The sequence below is a fragment of the Schistocerca gregaria genome, chromosome 1 (genome assembly GCF_023897955.1).
Source record: "Schistocerca gregaria isolate iqSchGreg1 chromosome 1, iqSchGreg1.2, whole genome shotgun sequence".
NCBI lineage: Eukaryota > Metazoa > Arthropoda > Insecta > Orthoptera > Acrididae > Schistocerca > Schistocerca gregaria.
Window position 1 is genome coordinate 940,065,434 of NC_064920.1, and position 26,277 is coordinate 940,091,710.

General features: G+C 39.1%; 1 protein-coding gene across 2 annotated transcripts in view; it reads left to right on the forward strand.

Moving 5' to 3' along the window:
* The window catches only part of LOC126275539 (TBC1 domain family member 13), a 180,235-nt gene that overhangs the window by 99,129 nt on the left and 54,829 nt on the right, over window positions 1-26,277 (forward strand). For both annotated transcript variants that reach the window (XR_007550600.1, XM_049977206.1), the window contains exons 8-9: window positions 6,722-6,844; window positions 6,929-6,986. Coding sequence is in view for 1 of the 2 variants with exons in the window: in XM_049977206.1 (XP_049833163.1) it covers window positions 6,722-6,844; window positions 6,929-6,986 (181 nt within the window). In the remaining variant the exon portion in view is untranslated. The remainder of the gene's footprint in view (window positions 1-6,721; window positions 6,845-6,928; window positions 6,987-26,277) is intronic.

Sequence of the window (26,277 nt, forward strand, 5' to 3'; positions counted from 1 at the left end):
TGCAACTTCTGCCCCCACAAATAAATGCAATATATCTTTGACTTTGTTCGTGGAGCTTTATTTGCCAGTAGGACATCTTAAGATCGAGTATAGTGAAAAATTTTGTATTGTAAAACTTTAGATGCTGTTTGTCCAAGTTGTCTGGCCTTATCGAGAACCAATCTTACAGAACCATCTGGTTTGCTTACTGGTAATATTGGTCTACAATAGGGTGAATATGAAGGTCGTAAAATTTCCCATTTAATCATATGATTGATCTCTTCCCTTACTGCCTCTTATTTTGCCCATAGAAAAGGGCTATATTACACACAAAATGTCTCATGTGGATAGACTTCAAATTCATATTCATAGTCTTTTATTACTCCTGGCTTCTTGCCGAAAACATTGGCATATTTAAATAACAAGTTAAAAAGTTCTTGTCGTTGGATATCATTTAGTGCCTGTGATTCACTTAGTTTCTGCCCTACCATTTCGTAACTAACCTCAGTGTTCGCTTGTTGTTCGGTATCAAATTTGATTGTGAAACACGCAGCTGGAAAGGAATATTGTACTATTACATTTGAGTCTGGTTTGTTTTTGTTACTTTCATCAGGTTTTTTGACTAAAGCAATAGGAAAGAGCTGATCCTTCACATGAAAGTGGCATTTACCATTACCTATGTCAGTCTGTGGTTTGTACATTCTAAATGTGTCCATGCCAATAAGACAATTAACTATAAGTTTGTCAATTATAAGGAACTTGCATGTCACCATAAAATGTTCAGTTTGTACTGGAATAAGTGCCTGATGTTTAACCAATTTAGTCTTACCTCCTGCAGTAGTTTACACCTTGCAATTTTGTACAGACAGTGTTGGGAACTTGCCTCTCTTCTTCAATTCACAAAAAAATGCATTTGACATTAGGTTGTTAGTTGAACCTGTATCTAAAATTAATTGTGTGTTAATGTTAAATATTTTCACCTTAATGACTGATTGTACTTATTCTTCATTCTACTATATCTAACTCTATTATATCCAGCTCATGCTCATACAGATCATCCTTGATGTCATCTCATTTGGCAAATCTTATGAAATGTGTAGTTCTGCCTTGCCCCCACTCCCTGAGAGGTCAATAGCCTGGGGCTTAACTACGACCAGTTGGTGTTTTCCAACCTCATAGTGTGACTTATTTCATTACCTGGAGAAATTTCAGTGAGTTGCACTGTGTGTTTACTTTCCAATTAGTGTCGTTTGCTGCTGTGCAGTTATTTTGCTGCCCAAAGGTCGGATGCGGTACAGCGTAAGGTATGGCATTGTTGGTGCGCGTCAGCCACTGCTGCGGCTAACAGTTTCTATTCATATTCAGCATAGGGCCTTGTGATGGTGAACTGTAATTCACTTGTGCGTTGAAGTTACCTCCATAGTTTTGGAAATTTCTTTTAAATCATTTGTTTTTCTGTTCCTGTTACAGTACTCATTTCCGCTGGGTATATAACTTGGCTTTTGTGTGTACCAACCTTGCTGTGAGTTTAAATCACGTTTTACTGACTTATTTACACAGTTATGTTGTTCTTGTTGTTGTTGTTCCCGACCTTCTGTTGCTCTTTGGGTACAGGTCTTTCCTCATAGATTAAGTTGATAGAATCGAGCACTGACAGAAAATATTCAGTGTCGTGCTCCGGTGTTGCGACTAATTTTTCCCTAGTGTGCGATGGTAAACAACTTTTCAACATTTTTAACACGTCTACCTGTGGTATTGGGTTCGTCCGGTAGCGTGTCTTGTTCAGGTATTTTTCAAAGTAACCATGTAGACTACCATATTTGCCATTGAATGGTGCAGGGTTGAAAACCTCACGTCTGAGTCTTTCTTGTACTCCCTCAGACCAGTATTGGTCGAAGAAAGCTCATTCAAATTGGATATAAGTGCTGCAACGCTTGGCCACTTCAATTGCTCATAAGAGCACATCACCTTGCGTATATCCCATGGCAAATCTGATTTTCTGTGCTTCCGTCCAGTTGCGTGGAAATACATGATGAAAAGCTCTAATAAATATTACAGGATTCATTTTTTTACCTTAAGTAATAAATGTAGGAAATTGTCGATGTCACAGCAAACCTTTTTGTGCAAAAATAGTTGATAGAGTCACGGCATTTTCGACCATTATTTACATTGTTATTGTAGTTAACTGTAATTCTGGCTGGTAATTGTCCAGATATTGGAGCTGTGGTTAAGTTTATATTTTGAAATATGCAACTATCACTGGTACCTGCTGTGGGACTAGTGACAATTTGTGAATAGATACCAACAGGTAGCAGTTTGTTCACTGTAGCATGTGTTATTTACATACATATTTCAAGATCCAGTAATATTTTCTTCTAAACGATTGCAGATCCTATTTTCCATGGCTTTTAGGTTAATGTTTACCTTGTTCATGATTTCATTTTCTTTTTCCGGAATATCATTTTCTATTACATCTGTGTGTAACACAATCACGTACTAACTTCTCTGCAATGGTGTTACCCTTATGTAGCGTACCTGCTTCAGCTTGACTAATGATATCACTCAGATTCTCGTTAATCTTCACTCTCTCCTTATTAGCACATGGTAAGTCAACTTCTAATGTTGCTACTCTTAAAGTAAGCTCTTCACCTTCACAGACTTTATTTAGCTTGTTAATGACAGTGGTTACCTTTTTACTGTCGAAACCAACTGGTTTTGTGTGGCTTTAATGTTTGTGTTTACGTCTGTGATTTTTCTTATTTTGCTGTTCTGGTAGATCGTGATCATTAAAAGAATCTGCCTTATGTTGTAACTCCTTAATGTTACTCTTAACTTCAGAAAGTATTTCATGCTTTACCTTGTTTTCATATCATTCAATTTTTCATTAATTTCAGTGCGAAAATTTTTGGCTAAGTCATCAAGTTTCTGTGAGACTGTGTCTTGCAAATTCTTGAATATTCGTTTTTGTTCTTGCTTTATTGCATGATTTTGCTTTTCCCAGATTTTTGATACTAAACATAACTAAACAAATAAAAATACATACTTAACTACTCACCTACTTCTTTAAACTTTAGAATTCTGCCACTAGATCATCTCTTTAAATTTATTTATTACCTACAACACAGTTTCTCTCAGTCAAGTCCCATATTCCGACCTCTCGTTCAAAAAGGTACATATTCTGCTAAATCAACTGATTGCTTGATGCAGCTCTGCTTGTCACATCTGTAAACACCTTGTTCATATCAATTGGCCAAAGCATTGCGAAGATATTAGCTTTCAAATTTTCATAAATTTATAATTTTTTATACAACAATAACTTTTAAACTATTATATATTTTTGTGAAGCGTCTAGATAATTTAGCTTTACATATTTTTCTGTCCATGAGTGCCAACTCACACCTCTGTGTCACTCTTAGTTCCGTCTTTATCGATTTTTCTCTGGTGTACAAATTCCTCCAAGTGTGCAAAACGGCCATATGCTCCCCTGCCAAGCTTCCGCTCGCGTTTTTCCAATGCCATGTAATCGCTAGCGACTCACCACGGCCCTGTAGCAACCACCAGCCACATGCTCTGTGGTGGAAAACTGCCACTCTAATATCCCGCCACAGCTTGTACCCTCACACAGAGCAGCATTTCAAGGTATTTGTTATGATTTTCGAGAGAGAAAATTTTTCTAGTCAGCCAGTGCAAGGTTGACCAAGCTCAACTGCTGTACTGTAGGATTGATATCTGACCTTAATGTGATAAAATCCTCTGACATAAGCAGAGTTATTGTCCGCAGAGCTTACAACACACATAATCCATCTATAGAAGGCCAAGAGCAAATGGTCTGCATGGCAAATGTCCAGCAGTCTGTGTCCCACTCAGTACAGGGAGGGTGCAGTTTATTGTGGGATCAGTAACATTAAGATTGGTTCATGAATGAATGTAGAATAATTTTCTTTAATAGATTAATACCTCTGTAGTTTCCTGAATAATTACATCTCATGTTTCCCAAACACTGGAGCACTATGGAAGGAGACCAGCTGGGTGGTGGTGTGGCCTTGATGTGAGGATGCACTCTGTTAGGTGTACCGAGAGTCGTTTTATCATTGATGGTCTGAGGAACACTGTTAATGTCCAGAGGTTTAGAGATGGAATAATAATTAATAGTAATAATCTGTATCTTACACAGTTTCTTGCCACTGACAGGCTGTGCTTGGAAAACAAAGCCTCTCCAATTCTTTGGTCTTGCCACTATCTCTCTGTCACTACTGTGACCCAGTCTTCTCTCTTTTGAATGCTTTCTTCCACTCATTTTACATAGTCACTTGTTCCTTGGCCTTCCCTTAGTCTCTTGTCCTCCACCTTTATCCCGTGGATTTTCCAAGGCATCCTTGTCTCATACGTTGCCTTTTTCCATCAATATCTTCCTAACACTTCTATTTTTCATCATTTTAGTTTTTGTTGCACCTATTCAGATTTTCAAAAACTATCCTTCATGACTCAGATTTCTGCAGTACCCAACAGAATAGGTGTATAATATGTTTGATATATAACCTTTTAACTTCGCTGGTTGACTTCTTTGCTTCATATCATTGCCCTCACACTTCCCATAAAGCTATCAGCTTGCTTTGTACTTTTGCTTATCCCTCTGTCATTTCTTCCGCTTCTTGCATTACACTCTCCAGTTACTTGAAGCTTTCCCATCTCATTTTACTGTAGGTCTTTCCTGTTTTCTTGTTGTGACCATCAGATCACACTTTGCTGGTACAGTTCTTTTGTTGTCAGTAAAGTCTGCATTCTTGAAGTGCTACTTACTTGAACTTGTGTGTGGCTCTGTTGAATGAATTTCCCAAAGGTGAAGGTATCTATTGCATATATTGAGTCATTTCATGAATATCCCAAAGAGCATGTAAGAGATGCATTATGGATATGAACTGCAGCTTCTCAACTGCCAGCCAGGAGTCAGCTTTGGTTTGACTGCCAATACTTTTCTGACTTGAATATTGAGTCAGATCTTGATAAGATTTCCCAATGGTGCAGAGATTGGCAACTTGCTCTAAATGTTCCGAAATGTAAAATTTTGCACTTCACAAAATGAAAAAATCTAGTGTCCTATGACTAAAATTAAACAATGGAAAATCCAGGATGGAATTTAACAATATTAGGAGGACAGTTGCTGCTCACTGTATAGAGGAGATGCTGAGATGCAAATAGGCACAACAAAAAGACTCTCACATGTGTGTGAGAGTTACGTGTGTGTGTGGGTGTGTGCGTATGTCTGTCTATCGTTGACGAAGGCCTTAATGGCTGTAAGCTTAGTCTTTTGTTGTGCCTGTCTGCGACTCAGCACATCCACTATATGGTGAGTAGCAACTTTCCTTCTCGTAGTATCCTATGGCTATAATACCAATGAGTCATAATAGTTGGAATCGACGAACTCATACAAATATCTGAGTGCAACACTTTGTAGGGATTTGAAATGCAGTGATCGCATAGCTTCACACATGTGTAAAGCAGGTGGTAGATTTCAGTTTACTGACCGAGCGATGTGGTTAGCACATTGGACTCGCATTCGGGAGGACAGTGGTTCAAACCTGCGTCCAGCTGTACTGAGTTAGGTTTTCCGTGATTAACCTAAATTGCTTCAGGAAGATGCTGGGATGGTTCTTGTGAAATGCCATGACCAACTTCCATCCCCATCCTTCCCTAATCCAAGGGACCCATGACATTGCTGTTTGGTCTCCTCACTCAAACCAACCAACAACAACAAAAACAATCGGTTTATGGGTAGAATACTGTGGAAGTGCAATCAATTTACAAAGAAGATTGCTTGTGAATGACTCGCGTGACTGATTCTTGAATATTATTGAAGTGTGTGGGACCCATACCAGATGGGACTAACTGGGGATATTGAACATATATGGAGAAGAGAAGCAAGAATGGTCACATGATTGTTTAATCCATGTGAGAGTGTCGCAGAGAGACTGAAGGAACTGAACTGGAAGACTCTTGAAGGTAGATGTAAACTATCCCGAAAAAGTCTATTAACAAAATTTCAAGAATTAGCTTTAAGTGATTAGTGTAGGAATATACTACAATCCCCTATGTACCACTCACATTGGGTTCATAAGGATAAGACTAGAATAATTACTGTATATACAAAGGCATTCAATCAATCATTCTTCGTGCGATCCACATGTGAATGGAACAGGAAGAAACCCTAATAACTGGTATAGTGGGACTTACCCTCTGCCATGCACCTCACTGTGGTTTGTAGATCGTAGATATAGATGAAGATGTCTCTTAACACTTATTCTACTTGAATTACACAGTGCAAATAAAAGAAACAATAAGGAAAAGATCTTAAAGACAGGGAGAATACTCTGCCTTTCTCATTCACAGCATGGACATGAAGTACCCTCCACAACTGTTCATTGTCTTATGAAATATGGATAATAATACTTTAATGATACTCCTGCTGTCTAATTACTTAAAACAGGAAATTAAATGATTTAGAAACTCCTGGCATAAGTGTCACAGACCGACCTTTTCTATGTGTTTAGTAGCCATCTGTTCGTTTTGTATTGTTGTTATTCCATCCTGGGTTTTCCAGTATATGATTTATAAAAATCATATTATCCAACAGACATTATGTCAGTGATAACTAATCCACATTCATATTACACTTATGTCTAAAAAAACTTGATCACAGACCATTGAATTTCAGCATTATTATAGCAGGAGCTTCATGTTTCAGGTGGCTGACACTACTTTTGTCTCAAGAATTTCCTTTGCCAGATGTCCTTAGGATTTGGGACTCTCTATTTGCTGATGAGCATCGCTTTGATTTTCTTATCTACATTTGTTGCTCAATGATTATGTAAGTAATTTATTTCAAAGTTATGTGAATAGTACAACTATCCTTTATTTATTTTTACAATGCTTTTTTTTAATAACTTTCCAGATTACTTCGTGAGGAACTATTGACGGGTGATTTTCCTTCAAATGTGAAATTACTCCAGGTATCCTAGCACTGTAGCTCTGTATATATATTCACATGAGTTAATTTGTTGCATTAAAGTCTGTATTAGAATGTGTTCTTTAGATTTGATGTGATTTTTTTATCATTTTATATAATTTAAAAATGATTACCGCCAGTTTTGTCATTAAATATAGTTCATTTTTTTTGGCAGTGAATGACATGTTGCCATTGGGAAAGATATTGAACTTCTGACTGAAAACAAGTGTGATTAATCCAATAGCCTGTTTTAAGTTATTCCATTTTCTGTTTCCTATAGTTTTTCTTCGCACAGTCTAGCTGCATGAGGATGGTTATTGTTCCATTGAAAACGACTGCTGAAGCAGTCTACATATGCATCTACACTCTACAGACTATTGTGAAATGCATGTTTCCCATTGTACTACATATTAGAATTTTTTCTCAGTTCAGTCACGCGTGGAAGGTAGAAAGAACAATTCCTTAGATGGAAGCATTTTATTAAAATCCTTGCTTCACATCAGTTCTTGAAACTTTAATAAGCAGGCATCCATGGGATAGTTGGCATTTATCTTCAGGAAACTGCATGTTAATAGGATGCATGAAAGAGAATGAGACACATGGTCCTCTACAGACACCTGTTGAGGTTACATGCACAAAACAGAGATAGATAGGAGGGAGGGAGCTTTTGTGTGTGTGTGTGTGTGTGTGTGTGTGTGTGTGTGTGTGTGTGAGAGAGAGAGAGAGAGAGAGAGAGAGAGAGAGAGAGAGAGAGAGAGAGTGAGTGAGTGTGAGTGGGGGGAGGGGAGGGGGGAGGTGGAGGTGGAGATATGCACAAGGTTTACATGAAAGATGTGTGGAAAAATTCAGGTGAAGAAAAATGCCAGAAAGGGAGTCCTCCAATGGTTTAGGCTGAACCAGTAAGAAAAGTATATACACGGATCAGCAGCAAAGACATAAGTGACTTTGACAAAGGGTAGATAATACATTGTAAGCTTCCACTGCCATTGTTTACCTCACTTAAAACTTCTTGGTTGAGAGGTCATGGTCAGTATATAAAACTGTTCCCTGACAAGAACACTCTACATAAAGTCCTAAAATCACTTACCTTGGTCCAAAAAGGGGTCCAGTATTCAGGAACACACCTTTTTCAATTAATTGGCAGCAAACATTAAAAAATTGGTTTCAGATAAAGAACAGTTTGAACAGAGTTTGAAAGACATTTTGATGGGCAACTCCTAATCTGTAGATGAATATCTTAACAGAGACTCTTAGACTACCTTAAGTAAAAATGTCTCTTAAATTTCAGTTTTGACAGCACTTGGTCACAACATCCAAGTTTAGGTATTTTGTGTATGATAAATTTATTAAAAGTGCATAACAATGTTTCATTCTGATAGTGTTTTAATTCTGTAAATATTAGCATTTCCAGTTCGCTAATGTATTCACCTATTTTGACTACTCCAGAAAATTTATCACAATACTAAGTATTATATTCACATGTTTTTGATGTTATACTTTCTGACATGGTCCAAAAACAATAATCATCTCATTTTTAGGTCTATGGAATGAAAATGGAATCGAATCTAATCTATGGCTATTTTATCAGTTTTACCAGGCAGCAATTTCTTTTACATATGGCTAAGGGATGTTAATACTGCTTTTTGTGATTCGCTGTATACTTGTCCACAACTATATGGAATTCCACACACACCATGTGTCATTGGTGAATACCACACATCTTTTGCCATTCTCAAGCATTCTTTTATTTACTTGGTAGGTCTAAATGTTGTTTCAAATTCATACGTCACCTGTTTCAACTTCATACTTCACCAACACATTCTCAGTATTATCCCAGTTGGGGTCTCTTCTACCTCATTGTATTGTATTGTATTGTATTGTATTGTACTGTACTGTATTGTATGGTAACCGGGGGCCTAGAAACGGCGGAGAGGCTCCATCCCCGCAGCAGCTGCCGTGGTCCACAACCCCATGATGACTACCGCAGTCCACTTCACCCCTCTGCCCCCCACATCAGACCAGTCTTTCAGGGTTATTGTGCGCTTATGTTGGGATGCTGAACTTTTCAGCAAGTATTTCATAATTGTTGCAGAAAAATGAAGTTGTCAAGTTCAGTAGATTCTGCTGTGAAATATCTCGGACCATTCTCTACAGGTAACTACTGTAATATGACTTAAGACTCTCACAACACCAGTAGAAGTAATGTCCACCATAACACTCTTAAAATCAAAAACTTCTAATGGTAATGATAATATATCCACAGAGTTGATTAAACATTGTGCCTCTGAGTGTAGTGACATTTTAACTTATTTGTGTAACCAGTCTTTTATCAGTGGTAGATTTCCTGAGTAGGTGAAATATACTGAACTTAAGCCATTGTATTAGGAAGTAGATAAAGAAATACCATCAACCTTCTGTCCAATTTCAGTTTTACCTACATTCTCAAAAATTTAAGACCATTTGACCATAACATAAATAAAACAGTGAAAAATCAAGGTGCGCACACACACACACACACACACACACACACACACACACACACACACACACACCAAGAAACAAACAACTCATCACACACACACATGACCACAGTCTCAGGCTGCTGAGACCAGACTATGAGCAGCAGCACATGATGGGAGAAGCAACCAGGTGGTGGGGGTAAAGGAGGAGGCTGGGGCAGGGAGGAGGAGGGATAGCAGGGTAGGGATGGGTGATGGTAAAGTGCTGCTTGTGGGAGCATGCAGGGACAAGATGGGGAGATAATAGAGAAGCTATGTGCATTTGGGGAGGGGGGGGGGGGGTAGAAGAAAAGAAGAGAAGTAAAAAGGCTTTGGATGTGTTGGTGGAACAGAGGGCTGTTTAGTGCTGAAATGGGAACAGGGAAAGGGCAATGACTAACAAAAGTTGAGGCCTGGAGGGTTATGGGAATGTAGCATGTATTGCAGGGAAAGTTACCATTTGTGCAATTCAGAAAAGCTGCTGTTGGTGGGAAGGATCCAGATGGCACTGGCTGTGAAGCAATTATTGAAATGAAGAAAGTCATGTTGGGCAGCACGCTCAGCATCTGGGTGGTCCAGCTTTTTCTTGGCTACAGTTTGTCTGTGGCTACTTCTGCAGACAGACAGCTTGTTGGTTGTCATGTTCACAAAGACCACAACTCAGTGGCTGCAGTTTAGCTTGTAGATAACCTGACTGTTTTCACAGGTAGCCCTGCCTTTGATAGGATAGGTAATGCTTGTGACTGGAGTAGGTGGTGGTTGTGATGGTGGTGGGAGGATGTATGGGACAGGTCTTGCACCTAGGTCTATTACAGGGATGTGAGCCATGAGGCAACGGGTTGGGAGCAGTGGTTGCATAGGGATGGATGAAGATATTTTTAGGATCAGTGGGTGGCAGAATACCACTGTGGGACATGTGGGAAACGTAGTGGGTAAGACATTCCTCATTTCAGGACACAATGAGAGGTAGTTGACTATTGTTATTTCCATCCCACAATTTCATATGGGATTATTTTCTGGGGTAACTCATCAAGCCAAGCTGAAGTTTTCTGACATCAAAAATATGCAATACAAATTATTTGTGGTGTGAACTCAAGAACTGGGGATACTAACCACTGCTTCTCAGTATATTTATTCATTAATGAAATTTGTCATTAATTCCCCCCCCCCCCCCCAAACCAGTAGCGCTCTGCCCATGGAGTCAATACTAGAAATAAGAATAACTTTCACAAAGATTTAAAGTCACTTACTTTGGTTCAGAAAGGTGTCCACTATTCAGAAATACATATTTTCAGTAACATGCCAACAACCATAAAAAGTTTAACTAATAATAAAGTTCAGTTTGAGAAGAAAGGATTTATTGGTGGCGAGCTCGTTCTACTCCAGTTGATACATTTCCTGGCAGAACCAATTGACACATATACGTTATTAATAGCACCACACAATGTGAATTGGCTTACAGCCTGACTTCTGTACAAATTTTTTTCCTGCAGTAATGCAGTCATTGTAAATAACTGCTGTAAAATGTTTTTTATTTTATCTTTCTTATTCAATGATTCAAGGTTATAATAGCTTAAAAATTGTCATATACACCTGAGTGTATTGAACATTGAATATTAGGTGACTAGTTATATGTCCTTTTAAATGTAACAAGGGCAGTCTTGTAGGATCTGTGAAATGTACATTAGCATATCTCTTCTTGTTTTGTAATTATGTATTGTGTATTTTTGTTTGCTGACATGTTGCATACCCAAGAGGATCTCCTCGCTGTGGATCAGTTGAAACGAAAAGTACATCTAATCTGTTCTCCAGGGATTCCCATTTGAGTTCTGAAACATCTCCATAATACTTGCATGTTGTTTGAACCTACCAGTAACAAATCTAGCAGCCCACCTCTGAATTGTTTTTATGTTTTTCTTTATTCTGGCCTGTTGCAGACCCAAAACATTCAAGCAGTATTCAAGAATAAGCCGTACTTGTGTTCTATATGTGGTCTCCTTGACAGGTGAACTTCACTCACTAAAATTCTCCCAATAAACCAGAGTTGGCCATTCGCCTTCCGTACTACAGGCCTTACATGCTTGTTCTATTTCATATTGCTTTACAGTGCTGCGCCTAGATATTTAATCGATGTGACTCTGTCAAGCAGCACACTCCTAATGCTGTATTCGAACATAATGGATTTGTTTTTCCTACTCGTCTGCATTAACTTCCACTTTTCTGCATTTATAGCTAGTTGCCATACATCATGCCAACTGGAAATTTTTTTGTATGTGTATCCTTTTGATTGCAGTTTTAAGGGATTTCAACCATTCACTTATGTAATAAAATGGAACACCTACAGCCATTCTTATAATGTTACTTATTTTATGACCACCAATTTTGGTGCTTCAGTATACCATCTTCAGGCCTTAACTGTTGCTGAGGGGTTTTACGCCAATGGCATACATAATTCCATTAGTTACCAACATCTATGAACTGATTTTCACAGGCACAACATCATTGTTACAGGTAGTATGTGAAAACCAGTTCATAGATGTTGGCCACTGATGCAATCATGTGTACAGTTGGAGTTAACTCCCCTCAGTATCAGTTACTACCAGAAGGTGTGGTACTGAAACAATCAAACTGGTAGCCATTTAATAAATAACATCATAAAGATAGCTGTAGGTGTTCCATTTTATCACATAATTAGAAATGTTGTCTCAGTCATCTTGCATCCTCGTACAGTCACTCAACGATGACATGTTCCCATACATAACAGCTCCACCAGCAAACAGCCTCACATAGCTAGCTGCTGACCCTATCTGCCTGATCATTTATGTATACAGAACATAACAGTAATCCTACCTCACTTCGCTTGGGCACTCATCATGATACACTCGTCTCTGATCAACACTCGCTGTCAAGGACAGCATACTGCATTCTGTTACTTAAGAATTCTTGGAGCCACTCACATATCTTGGAACCTGTTCTGTTTGCTCGTACCTTTGTTAACAGTCTACAGTGGTTCACAGTGCTAAATGTTTTTTGGAAATGTAGGAATGCAGAATCTGCCTGTTTCTTGTGATCTATAATTCGCAGAATATCATGTGAGAAAAGGGCGAGCTGAGTTTTGCACGAGCGATGCTTCCTAAGCCATGCTGAATCACGAACAGAAGCTTTTCCTTCACAAGGAAATGTATTATATTCAAACGAGAATATTTTGAAGGATTCTGTAACAACTCAATGTTACGGATATTGGTCTGTAATTGTGCAAGTCCATTCTCTTGCCCTTCTTATATACAGGAGTCACTTGTCTTTTTTCCAGTCACTTGGGACTTTGCGCTGAGTGAGAGATTCATGTTAAATGCAAACTAAGTATGGGGCCAATGTCATAGAATACTCTTTGTTAAACCTAATTGGGATTCCATCTAGACCTGGTGACTTATTGGTTTTTCAACTCTTCTAGTTGTTTCTCTACACACGGTATGCCCTCCATATGGGAGTCTGTGTGGTGGTCAAATGACAGTACATTCGTATGATTCTCCTGCATGAACAGTTTCTTAAAAACAAATTTAAAAACTTTTACTTTCCTTTTGCAATATTCTACTACTACACCAGACTCGTCATCAAGTGACTAGGTAAAACTTGTAGACCAACTTACAGTTTCATTTACTACCAGAATTATCTCTGGTTTTTGGCATGATGTTTTGCTCAAGGAATGACAGTGGTAGTTGTTTCATGCTTAGCACATTGATCTTTTTACAGACGCACAATTCTCTGCTAACTTTAGCCTGTCGTCATTTGCTCATTCTCTTTTGAACCAAATGCAACAGCCTTTGCTTCCTCACATTATCCAAATTTTATTGTTAAGCCAAGGTGGATCTTTTCCATCCTTAATCCACTTCCTCAGCACATATTTCTCCACAGCACTAGTTACGACCCATTTAAACTTTGCCCATAATTCCTCTGTGTCCATCATACTAGGAAATGATGTCATTTCACTGTCTAAGTGGGATGCTCACAACTGCTTATCTGCTCTTTTGTAGCAGAAATACTCTTCTAGCCTTCTTGATTGATTTATTAATTTTAGTAACCATAGTCACTATAATGACATCATGTTCATTTATCCCTGTGTCTACACTGATGTCGTCGGTAAGGTCAGGCCTGTTTGTATTTACAAGGTCTAAAATATTTCCATTGCAAGTTGATTGTCAAACTAGGTGCTCAGGACAGTTTTTGTAAAACATGTTCAAAAGTACTTCGCAATACTTTGTGTCTGTAGACCCTGCCATTAATCCATAGACTCCCAGTCCAGGTTAAAGTTACCTCCAGTAAATATTGCATGCTCTGGGTATTTTCTTACTACTGACCATAGGCTATCTTTCAATGACTTTAAAATTGTTAAATTGGAATTGGGTGGCATGTTAAAACATCCAAGAATTAACTTTATTTGACCCAGACCGGTTTTACATTACCAGCTAACTTCATTGTCACACTCAAATTCAACCTCAATAGACACAATAATTTTGTCAACTGCAATGCACACTCCCCCTCCTATGGTGCCTAATCTGTTTTTCTGATATGTGTTGCATGAATTGCTAAATATATCAGATCTTTTTATTTCAGGCTTCAGCCAGTTCTTGGTCTCAAGATTAATTTGAGCATGAGTAATTTCCGGGTGAGCAGTAAATCTGGGAACTTTGTTACATTTACTTCAACAATTTGCTGACAAAATTTGTACTGTCAAAGTGTCCTCCTCACTGTGAATGTGGTATAATTTTGTTATCTGCATGGCATTTGGCAAGTGCTTATCATAGTACCTCAGACTACCCGCTAGCCTTAAAAGAAAAGGAAGTGCACTCCACAAATACTCTGCTGCTTCCTCTGTGCACTGCACCCCTGATCTGTCAAGGTTTGTTCTATAATCCTCCACTCAATAACGCAGGTCCAGAAATCCGTGGCCAAAATCTGCAGCCAAGGCCGTCACAGAGTCGATGAACCCTTTGGTTGAGACCCTCTGCATAGATTCAAACCAAAGGACACCGATCAGCTCTGGGAATGATGCTGCAAGTTGTGAGCTCTGTTTGCACCCTGTGTGTGAGGCCAACAGCCTTCACTACTTCCCTCAGCTGCCTGTATGAACTGAGGATGGACTCTGAACCCAAGCGACTGGTGTTGTTGGTGTCAACATCAGCTTCAACTTGCATGCTTGATAGATGTAGATGAGGCCTCCTCACATGTCAGATAAGGCCCCTCCATAAAACACCTAAAATTGGAGCTCCCAATAATTAGCAAACCACTATCCCCATATGCCTGCTTCGATCCTGCTGAAGTAAAGGCCACTTGTTCATTCACAGGACGAATAGGTAAGATCAGGCAGCAAGTGTCGCAAACACATCACCACTCGCCACTTTGCCTGTGGCATGAGAAAAGAGTGAGTAGGGTTTCATACGATCAGTGTTTTCGGAATCCATGCTGCTTGCCATGGAGGTCATTCTGTTTGAGATACCTCATAATATTAGAGCTCAGGATATACTCAAAAATTCTACAACAGATGAATGTCAAGGATTTTGGACATTATTTTGGATCACTTCTGCTGCTCTTATTGTAGATAGGTGTGGCCTGCAATTTCTTCTAACAATGTGACACAGTTTTTTGTTTGAGGGATCTGCAGTGTGTTAAGGTTAAAGTAGGCACTAACTCAGCCACTAATTTGTATAAAATGTTATGGGGATCCAATTTTAACGATTTCAGCTGCTTCTCAGTGTCACTGGCACTGAATATTATTTCAGTCACCTTGTCAGTGAATATGATTGAAGTTGGGACATAACTCCTTGGTTTTGTTTGAAAAGGATTTAAAAATGGTATTAAGCATTTCTGCTTTTGATTTACTATCCTCAATTACAGTTCATGTCATCCATGAGTGTCTGGACATTAACTTTGGTGCCACTAACAGGTTGTGCATACAACCAGAATGCCTATCTTTTCATAATATTCTGATACAGTAGTTGCTGAAGGCTTCATGAGCTTCCCTCTTGATAACCAAACACACTGATTCAGCCTCTCCCATGTGCAGCTCTTTATTATGTTTTACACCTGTTACACAGTAGCCTGTTTCTTTTGAATTTTCCTTACAGTGTCTGTATACAATGGCTGATACCTCCCATCATGAACTGTTCGGGTATGTACATATCTATCCAGTGCATGGTAAAATGTTCTTTAGAACTGTTGCCATAATTCCTCTATCTGCTCCTGTCCTGAGCTAAAAGTTTCAAATACTTGATAGAGATGCGACACTATTGCCCCTTTGTCTAGGTTACTGAACATATAAATCTGTCTACTTTTAGTTGCCCTTTGTACTTTGGTGATCATTACAACTGCCTAATGTTCACTGATACCAGTTTCAATGTGGACATCCTCAATCTTTCATTATATTGCCAAAAATTTAGTAAATGTCTCCCCATGTGTACGCTAGTCCTGTCTTTTAACTGTTATATTTTGAGTGGTGCTACCCATTTGTTTACAAGACATTGTCCAGTGACCTTGATCCTCAAATGCATCATAACTTCCACACTTGAAATCAAAATGTGAAAATTATAGTTTGTCTCTTCTTATTAATTTTTATATGTATAGCTTGCTACCAAATTAGAAAACATTACCAACAATCATCTTGAAAAAAATGGTAACTGTGTTTTGACCTCTACCTGAATTGTTGTAAAAGACTATCGTATAAACTCACTTTTTTTAGTGTCATCTCTCTTTTTATTAATGCTTTGAACATTTTATCCTTAGTTACTAAATGTTCTTGCCAAATTCAAGTGACTATCAATAAATCATCCACATACATAGTAATCTGTGATGTTATTTTTTTCCCCAAAATTCTGTAAAGTTCACTTATAAGCATCGATACAGAAGTGATAAACCTGAAAGGCACTACTTTGTAATAACAACACTTTCGTCAGATAAAAGCAATGAACTTCCATGATTCTAATCTGATCTACACCTATCAATTGCCAACAATCACATCCAGACAGGTCCTGAATCAAACATTAGAGAATTTTTGAAGTGTTTCATCTATGTTTCCAAGATGGTCTGTCCTTATTTTACAATTTTATTTAGAGTGGCAGCATCAGTAACCCTTTGTACTCCTCCATCTTGTTGGCTGACTATTATTAACGAGTTATTGTGAGGACTATACCTTCATTCAACCATCCTGTAAATTTATTTTTGGGTTTCAGCTTTCTTGGCGTTAAGAGTTGAATAAGGTAACATGAAAAATGGTTCATGTTCAGTGCCTTCTAATCAGTGGTCATGTCTTATAATCTTTCCTGGTGTATCCAAGAAAACTTTCTCAATTTCTTTCAGCACTCAATTATATGCCCTCTTTTCTTTTAATGATAAATCCACAGTTGACTTACAGTTTCACTAAAATCCTAATACTTTAATACCTTGAACAGGGTATTGTTCTGAACCATTTCCTAGACCATCATTTTAATTTGTCCAATAACCTTTAAGGGATCACTCTCACACCTTTCCCTCTCACATACCTTTTCAAATTCTTTTTGCAATAAATAATCAGAAACAGCAAAGGACTTGGAAGAGCAGTTGAACGGAATGGACAGTGTCTTGAAAGGAGGATATAAGATGAACATCAACAAAAGCAAAACGAGGATAATGGAATGTAGTCGAATTAAGTCGGGTGATGCTGAGGGAATTAGATTAGGAAGTGAGACACTTAAAGTAGTAAAGGAGTTTTGCTATTTGGGGAGCAAAATAACCGATGATGGTCGAAGAAGAGAGGATATAAAATGTAGACTGGGAATGGCAAGGAAAGTATTTCTGAATAAGAGGAATTTGTTAACATCGAGTACAGATTTAAGTGTCAGGAAGTCATTTCTGAAAGTATTTGTATGGAGTGTAGCCATGTATGGAAGTGAAACATGGATGACAGATAGTTTGGACAAGAAGAGAATAGAAGTTTTCGAAATGTGGTGCTACAGAAGAATGCTGAAGATTAGATGGGTATATCACATAACTAATGAGGAGGTATTGAATAGGATTGGAGAGAAGAGGAGTTTGTGGCACAACTTGACTAGAAGAAGGGATCGGTTTGTAGGACATGTTCTGCGGCATCAAGGGATCACTAATTTAGTATTGGAGGGCAGCGTGGAGGGTAAAAATCATAGATGGAGACCAAGAGATGTATACACTAAGCAGATTCAGAAGGATGTAGGTTACAGTAGTTACTGGGAAATGAAGAAGCTTGCACAGGATAGAGTAGCATGGAGAGCTGCTTCAAACCAGTCTCAGGATTGAAGACCAGAACAACAACAACACTTTTATGATCACAGTCAATAATGATCTGTTGCTGTATCAACTTGTCTATTCCCAAAATAATCTCAGTACTCAATTCCTGCAGCTGTAAAAATTCATGACAAAATAATTATTCTTGGATTTTGAAACACTTGATTTTTAATTATTTTGCTCGTGTTACCAGTAGCTCCTACCACTTTACACCTATCACGGGCATTATTACTACACCAGATTGATTCTTAATAACTTTGAAGAATGCCTTACATATTGCTCTAAGTTGTGGCCCTATGTCCAGAATAACAAACAAATTATTTTCACAAATATCTACAGCAATTACAGTCTGTGTTTGGGTACTCACATGGCCATTTTCATCACTTTCTCATAGCAAGTCCTTCTTCATTGCAAGATCATTCTACGAAATCTGCCCTACTTCTTTATCTGGAAGCGTTTTCTCTTTCTGATCTCTGTTTCTTTGACAACGTTGTCTTTGTGTTGAACATATACATTGTGATCAACCTCTGTTTCATCTTTCACTTTCATAAATATCAAGTCTACAGTAATGTCTGCAAATGAATTTTTGGACAGAGCCATTTCGCTGTTATTAAAGATGCAAATACCATCACTTTTACTGATTTATGAATAGAATTCACTATTATATAGTTCAGCTCTTACCTTGTAAATATCAGAATCAGAATGGCTCTCTAACAACATTATATTTGGATCATGCTCATTATGTTCAAAAGTCACCTCTTTGTTCATATAATGAGAAGGAAGTTTGTGCCATGCATTATGTGTTCCTCAACCTCTCTTTCCTTTAAATTTGGTAGAGCCTTTGTTAGGTCACTGTTTTTGTTGCATGTCCATTACTTCCTCTCTTTTTCCCACTCTCTAAAATTGTCATACATGTGTCCAAGTTCCTTAACTTCTTTTGACTTGTCCATTAGTTGGCAACCATTGCCATTAGTAACAGCAATATGCCCCCATCTAGGCATTTTAGACCTATTCTTGCATTGATCCTGAACTTCACCTCCTTTGCTCCCAACTAAACAAAACCGGATTGATAAGCAATTTCTTTATCTACTTGTTTCACTATCAGTTCTGTTCTTTTCTCTGCAGTTTGCATCGCCATCTTATCCATGTTGTGTTTCCAATTCTGAAATTTATTTTTTATAGCAACAGCACTTTTCTCTCTCGTCCCTTACCTCATTTGGGAAGTACCTAAGCCTTTTGTTACTTTGGGTCATCTCCCAACAGGTAGTCAACCTGCATGTCATTTAGTTTTTCATGTCATCTCACACTCTGCAATGGTTGTAGTACCACAACTGTGATTTGTAAAACTGCCTCTATCACACCCTCTCATCACATTAACTTGGTGTCTATTGCTGCCACTCTTTTCATATACATTAGTGGTCTTAAATTTCTCTGGTCACAAGTATTGCACCAATGGTCCATGTTTATGGCATTTTCAAAACATTCGGAAAATGTTTTGTGGCTGCTGCTGATGTATCTTTTCGAAAGGACAGGCAGTTTTCCATAATTTTCCATAATTTCCATTATACTTTCCTAAACCAATTTTCACAATAATCTTTCATGGAATTCCTACTGTGAATATTTCACAATTGAGTGATGACAAATTAATGCCACAAATTATCTTGTTTTTGTACAGACCATAATTCTTCCAAGAATTTGTCCTCAAATTTGGAAAATGTCAAGTTTGGTAAGTCTAAATTTAAACCCCATTTGCTGCATCACATGTCAAGGTAATCCAGCCTCCTTGCTTCTCCTGTGGCCCAAAATTTTCTTCCTTTCTTAACAGTTCTGTTCTGTGTACCATTAATGGTAGACAATTTGTCTTATGTTGTAATTGTTGTCGCAAAAGTTCCTCTTCTTTGCAAATTTGTAAAGCAGTTTTCCCCAATGTTTCTCTTGCTCCCACTGGTTACCTTTTCACAAAAGCCGGTGTGAATATCTATTTCAGTTATTAATACTGAAACAGACCCTTGTACTTTACTGTCTAAAATCTGTTAAGCATACTCTTGGATTCACTGTATTTCCAAAATGAACCTGCAGCATGTGTCCGCAACCTGAATCCGAACTTCCTTAACAGAAACCATAGATTTAATGAGCTCTGTAACTTTTTCACTCTGTTTATTCAAAATAGGCAAATTAGCTACTATTTTGAATAAAACGTTCTCGGTTTTTCAGCTGCGTCAGTTTGAATAAAATCCTTGGGCTTTCGATGGCCATCTTCACCATCGTCATCAGGAGTTCACTGACTGCCGGGGCTGCTTCGGTTTCTCGCTTACATAGGCATGATGAAATCTTCAGCAGCCAATCAGATCGATCCAATATGGCGCACGTGCGTAAGTCGACCCGGGCAGCTAGCGGAGCTATTGCCTGTGGCAGCACCGGTGACGTCAGGTGGCGCCAGGTGCATGCACCACGTTTGAAACTGCCACTCCTGCGTCACGCATCTCTCTTTGCTTTCTTTTGATCTCCAACGCCTGTCCCCATGTCCTGCTGAGTGTGTACCCCTGGTCTATTGTTGAAATTGTTGTTGTTTAAACGAATCTTGGCCACTTCCGTTATAACAGAGTCCCAATATGTAGATACATGCGCCAACACTTTTGTATTTTCGAACTGTATTTTATGTCCGTTTTCTAGGGAATGCTCCGTTATGGCCAACTTGTCAAGCTCCCTTTGTTTTATATGGTGCTTGTGCTCAGTACAACACTCAGCAACCACGCAAAATGTTTGTCCAATATACATGCTGCCACATTCACAGGGTACACCATACAGACTGGACACTCGAAGAGCAATATCGTCTTTAACAGGGCGCAACATGTCTCGTATCTTGGGGGCTGGCTGGAACACTGGTCTTAGCCCATGTTTCTACAGCAGACGTCCTAACTTACTGCTAGTTACTCTACAGTGTGGCAGGAATACAGCCTGTTTGGCCTCTTCTACTGATTCACCAGGTGTGTTTCATCAGCGGCCCTTGAAAGTATTTGTGATTTCTCTTTTGCTGTATCCATTTTCCCAGAAAACAGTTTTATGTTCTGCAATTCAGACTGTAGGTGGTCGTTTCAGAGATAATCTTGGCTCTATGACCAACGTGTTCAGGAAGCTTTCTTGTTTACAGGGTGGTGGAAACTTCATTTGATTGACGAACTGCTGTAATGTATCTTCACCATGAGGCCATATCAGAAAGGTGTCATCAACGTATCGTAGAAAGCAAGACGGCCGTAATGTCATAGTTTGCAGAGCCTGCTCCTCAAAGTGCTCCATGAAGAAATTTGCGACTGCTGGAGACAGTGGTGATCCCATGGCTGTGCTGCCCGTCATCTCACAATATTCATCACAGTAAAAAAAATGTACGTTGTCATTAGGACGTGATGGAACAACTTAATGATCCCAGATGGAAAATGTTGGTCCAAAAGATCGAGCGTATCCTGTATTGGCACCCTCGTAAAAAGTGACACAACATCCAGGCTAACCATTAGGCGTTTGGGCCTATCTTCATTCTCTTGAGTGTCTCAACAAATTTGTTTGAGTTGACAACGTGGTGTTCGCAATGTCCCAATTTTGGTGATAATAATCCTGCCAGATATTTAGCAAGTCTGTAGGTGGGCAAACTGATTGCACTAACACTGGGCCTCAGAGGAACACTTTCCTTGTGTATCTTCGGTAATCCATAAAGCCTGGGAGGTCTGGCAGCACAAGGCATTAATTTCTTCACCACTTCATCTGGTAAGCCAGAATCCTTCAACAACTTCCCTGTCTTTCTGACAATGGCCTGTGTGGGATTGAGACTAAGCTTGCGGTACATGGCGTCTTCCAATAAATGTAGCATCTTCAGGTGGTAGTCTGCAGAGTTCAGAACCACGGTTGCATTCCCTTTGTCAGCTGGCAAGACAACCAAGTTTTCATTCTCACATAATAACCATAAGCAGCATCTTTCCTCGTGGCTAATATTAGATTTTGGTTTCTTAGCTTTCGCCAGGATATGGCTGGTAGTCAGCCTGACGTCCTCAGCTGCATAGTGCGAAAGATTCCTAATGCATTGCTGTGTTCCACTAACTATATCCAATATTGGCAGACGTCATGCGTCATGGAGCTGGAGAAAAGTTGAGGCCTTTACTCAGTGCTGATATAGAGCCGTCGTCCAGTTCCTGGTTGGAAAGATTAACAACTGTTCTATGGGCCTTATCAGATTTCATAACAGTTCTTCTGTGATCCAGTTGGTCGAACTTGGCACATTCCTTCGACGTTGCCTTGGATAAACTTGTATGTTGATGCGCTGCCTTGGCTACATGCACTAATTCCCTATCAAATAGTGACAATGTTGAAGACAAAGACAGATGACACTCAAATAGGTTCCTGACTCGTATCTTGTCTGTCGTATCCACTGTCTCACTATGGCGAGACTGGTCCTCTTCAAAATTCTGTCCACTGCAGCAGTTCGAATGTGGTGCTTGACTACTGCAAAGCGCAGAATTATCTCCTTGTCCTGGCAGCGTTATAAAAATGCCAAAGAACTCAGCAGATGTGATCTCTCTTTCTGCAGTTTTTCTAACAGTTTCACACTGCGCATTATGTCCTCACCATAGAGGAAAGCTATGTGTCATCGGAGTCTTTCGCGAGGACATACATGAATAAAGCGTTCTGGGTTTTCCAGCCACATCAATTCAAATAAAATCCTCGAGCTTTCGATGGCCATCTCTGCCATCGTCATCAGGAGTTCACTGACTGCCAGGGCTGTTACGGTTTCTCGCAGTGTGAGACTCTTAGAAAAACTGCAGAGAAAAAGATCACATCTACTGAGTTCTTTGGAATTTTTACAATGCTGCCACGACAAGGAGGTAATTCCATGCTTTGTAGTAGTCAAGCACCACATTCGAACTGCTGCAGTGGACAGAATTTTGAAGAGGACCAGTCTTGCCATAGTGAGACACCAGATATGACAAACAAGATATGAGATTGATCATAATGCCAGGAACCTACTTCAGAGTCACCTGTCTTTGTCATCAACATTGTCACCATTTGATTGGGAATTGGTGGAAGTAGCCACGGCAGCACAACAACATGCAAGTTCATCCAAGGCAACGTCGAAGGAATGTGCCAAGTTCGACCGACTGGATCATGGAAGAACTGTTATGAAATCCGATAAGGCTCGTAGACCAGTTGTTAATCTTTACAACCAAGAACTGGACGACAGCTCTATATCAGCGCTGAGTAAAGGCCTCAACTTTTCTCCAGGTCCATGACGTCTGCCAATATTGGATATAGTTAGTGGAATGGTGCAGTGCATTAGGAATCATTATTCGAATTGACTCGTCTGGATAACTGAGAATGTTTTATTCACGTATGCCGTCATGAAAGACTCCGAGGACACATAGCTACTATTTTATTGTAAGGTTATTCTCCATGTTACTAATATTGCCTTCCATCTTACTCATAAGTTCACATTGTAGGATTCTCATATCGCTGTATTAGTGTTCAAATTAACACTCATATTTTTTAATATCTGCAACATTTCAGAAGTGAATGATTCCTGTTCAACTCCTATGTTCTGAATTTTTGGATGTGAGGTCCGCCAGTTATGCAAAACACCATTTTTCTCAGTACCCAAACATATTTTGGCACCACTGTGCCATCATCAGTGGGTTTTCATTTTTTTCATTTATTCTGCTATGTGAACATTTTGTTAAAATTATGTGCATTTTTACTTCAAATAACAGATCATTTCTTTTTGTAAATACCTTTACATTTGGTGTGCATGAACTTTCTGGATCACTTTTGTGTTAATTACTACAGGTAGCTTGTCATCTGCAACCAAACGATGTTGATGAGGAAGTTTTTCGCTGGGAGTTAACCTATCTTCTAGAATTTAATTTAGTTTTTCACGATGTTTTCACGCCTATTTTCATATTTACTTACGTAAAACATCGCGAAAAACTAAATTACATTCTAGAAGAGAGGTTAACTCCGAGCAAAAAACTTTCTCATCAACATCGTTTGCAGACCACACTTTATCATTTTAGGAGAAAAATAAAGACAGTTGTGCAGTTGACAAATGCTACAACAAAGTCGTATACATTAATGCCGGTGACAAGACTGAGTAGATTACTGTTTCCACAGCTTTATATCAGTTTGCAGGGCCCTCGAGGCAAATTAAGATGAAGAATAAAAAATATATATAGGGTTACAATTATTAAACTATGTTGTTGTTGTTGTTGTGGTCTTCAGTCCTGAGACTTGTTTGATGCAGCTCTCCATACTACTCTATCCTGTGCAAGCTTCTTCATCTCCCAGTACCTACTGCAACCTACATCCTTCTGAATCTGTCTAGTGTATTCATCTGTTGGTCTCCATCTACGATTTTTACCCTCCACGCTGCCCTCCAATACTAAATTAGTGATCCCTTGATGCCGCAGAACATGTCCTACCAACCGATCCCTTCTTCTAGTCATGTTGTGCCACAAACTGCTCTTATCCCCAATCCTATTCAATACCTCCTCATTAGTTATATGATCTACCCATCTAATCTTCAGCATTCTTCTGTAGCATAAAATTTTGAAAGCTTCTATTCTCTTCTTGTCCAAACTAGTTATTGTCCATGTTTCACTTCCATACATGGCTATGCTCTATAAAAAAACTTTCAGAAACGACTTCCTGACACTTAATTCTATACTTGATGTTAACAAAATTCTCTTCTTCAGAAATGCTTTCCTTGCCATTGCTAATCTACATTTTATATCCTCTCTACTTCGACCATCATCGGTTATTTTGCTCCCCAAATAGCAAAACTCCTTTACTACTTTAAGTGTCTCATTTCCTAATCTAATTCCCTCAGCATCACCCAACTTAATTCGACTACATTCCATTGTCCTCATTCTGCTTTTGTCGGTGTTCATCTTATATCCTCCTTTCAAGACACTATCCATTCCATTCAACTGCTCTTCCAAGTCCTTTGCTGTCTCTGACAGAATTAAAATGTCATCGGCGAACCGGAGAACCTCAAAGTTTTTATTTCATCTCCATGGATTTTAATACCTACTCCATATTTTTCTTCTGTTTCCTTCACTGCGTGCTCAATATACAGATTGAATAACATTGGGTATAGGCTACAACCCTGCCTCACTCCCTTCCCAACCACTGCTTCCCTTTCATTTGCCCTCATCTTCTTACCTACTAGATCTTCAGCTACCTTCGCTACTTCATCTCTCAGAGCTACCCATTCTTCTTCTACTGTATTTCTTTCCCCCATTCCTGTCAATTGTTCCCTTATGCTGTCCCTGAAACTCTGTACAACCTCTGGTTTAGTCAGTTTATCCAGGCCCCATCTCCTTAAATTCCCACCTTTTTGCAGTTTCTTCAGTTTTAATCTACAGTTCATAACCAATAGATTGTGGGCAGAGTCCACATCTGCCCCTGGAAATGTCTTACAATTTAAAACTTGGTTCCTAAATCTCTGTCTTACCATTATATAATCTATCTGAAACCTTCCAGTGTCTCCAGGCTTCTTCCATGTATACAATCTTCTTTTATGATTCTTGAACCACGTGTTAGCTATGGTTAAGTTGTGCTCTGTGCAAAATTCTGTCAGGCGGCTTCCTCTTTCATTTCTCACCCCCAATCCATATTCACCTGCTATGTTTCCTTCTCTCCCTTTTCCTACTACCGAATTCCAGTCACCCATGTCTATTAAATTTTCGTATCCCTTCACTGTCTGAATAATTTCTTTTATTGCATCATACATTTCTTCTATATCTTTGTCATCTGGAGAGCTAGTTGGCATATAAACTTGTACTACTGTAGTAGGTGTGGGCTTCGTGTCTATGTTGGCTACTATAATGTGTTCACTATGCTGTTTGTAGTAGCTTACCCGCACTCCTATTTTTTATTCATTATTAAACCCACTCCTGCATTAGCCCTATTTGATTTTGTATTTATAACCCTGTATTCGCCTGACCAAAAGTCTTGTTCCTCCTGCCACCAAACTTCACTAATTCCTACTATATCTAACTTTAACCTATTCATTTCCCTTTTTAAATTTTCTAACCTACCTGCTTGATTAAGGGATCTGATATTCCACACTCCGATCTGTAGAAGGCCAGTTTTCTTTCTCCTGATAACGACATCCTCCTGAGTAGTCCCCGCCTGGAGATCCGAATGGGGGACTATTTTACCTCCGGAATATTTTACCCAAGAGGACACCATCACCATGTAACCATACAGTAAAGCTGCATGCCCTTGGGAAAAAAAATATGGCTGTAGTTTCCCCTTGCTTTCAGCCGTTCACAGTACCAGCACAGCAAGGCCATTTTGGTTAGTGTTACAATGCCAGATCAGTCAGTCTGTTGCCCCTACAACTACTGAAAAGACTGCTGCCCCTCTTCAGGAACCACACATTTGTCTGGCCTCTCAACAGATACCCCTCTGTTGTGGTTGTACCTAGGGTACAGCTATCTGTATCGCTGAGGCACTCAAGCCTCC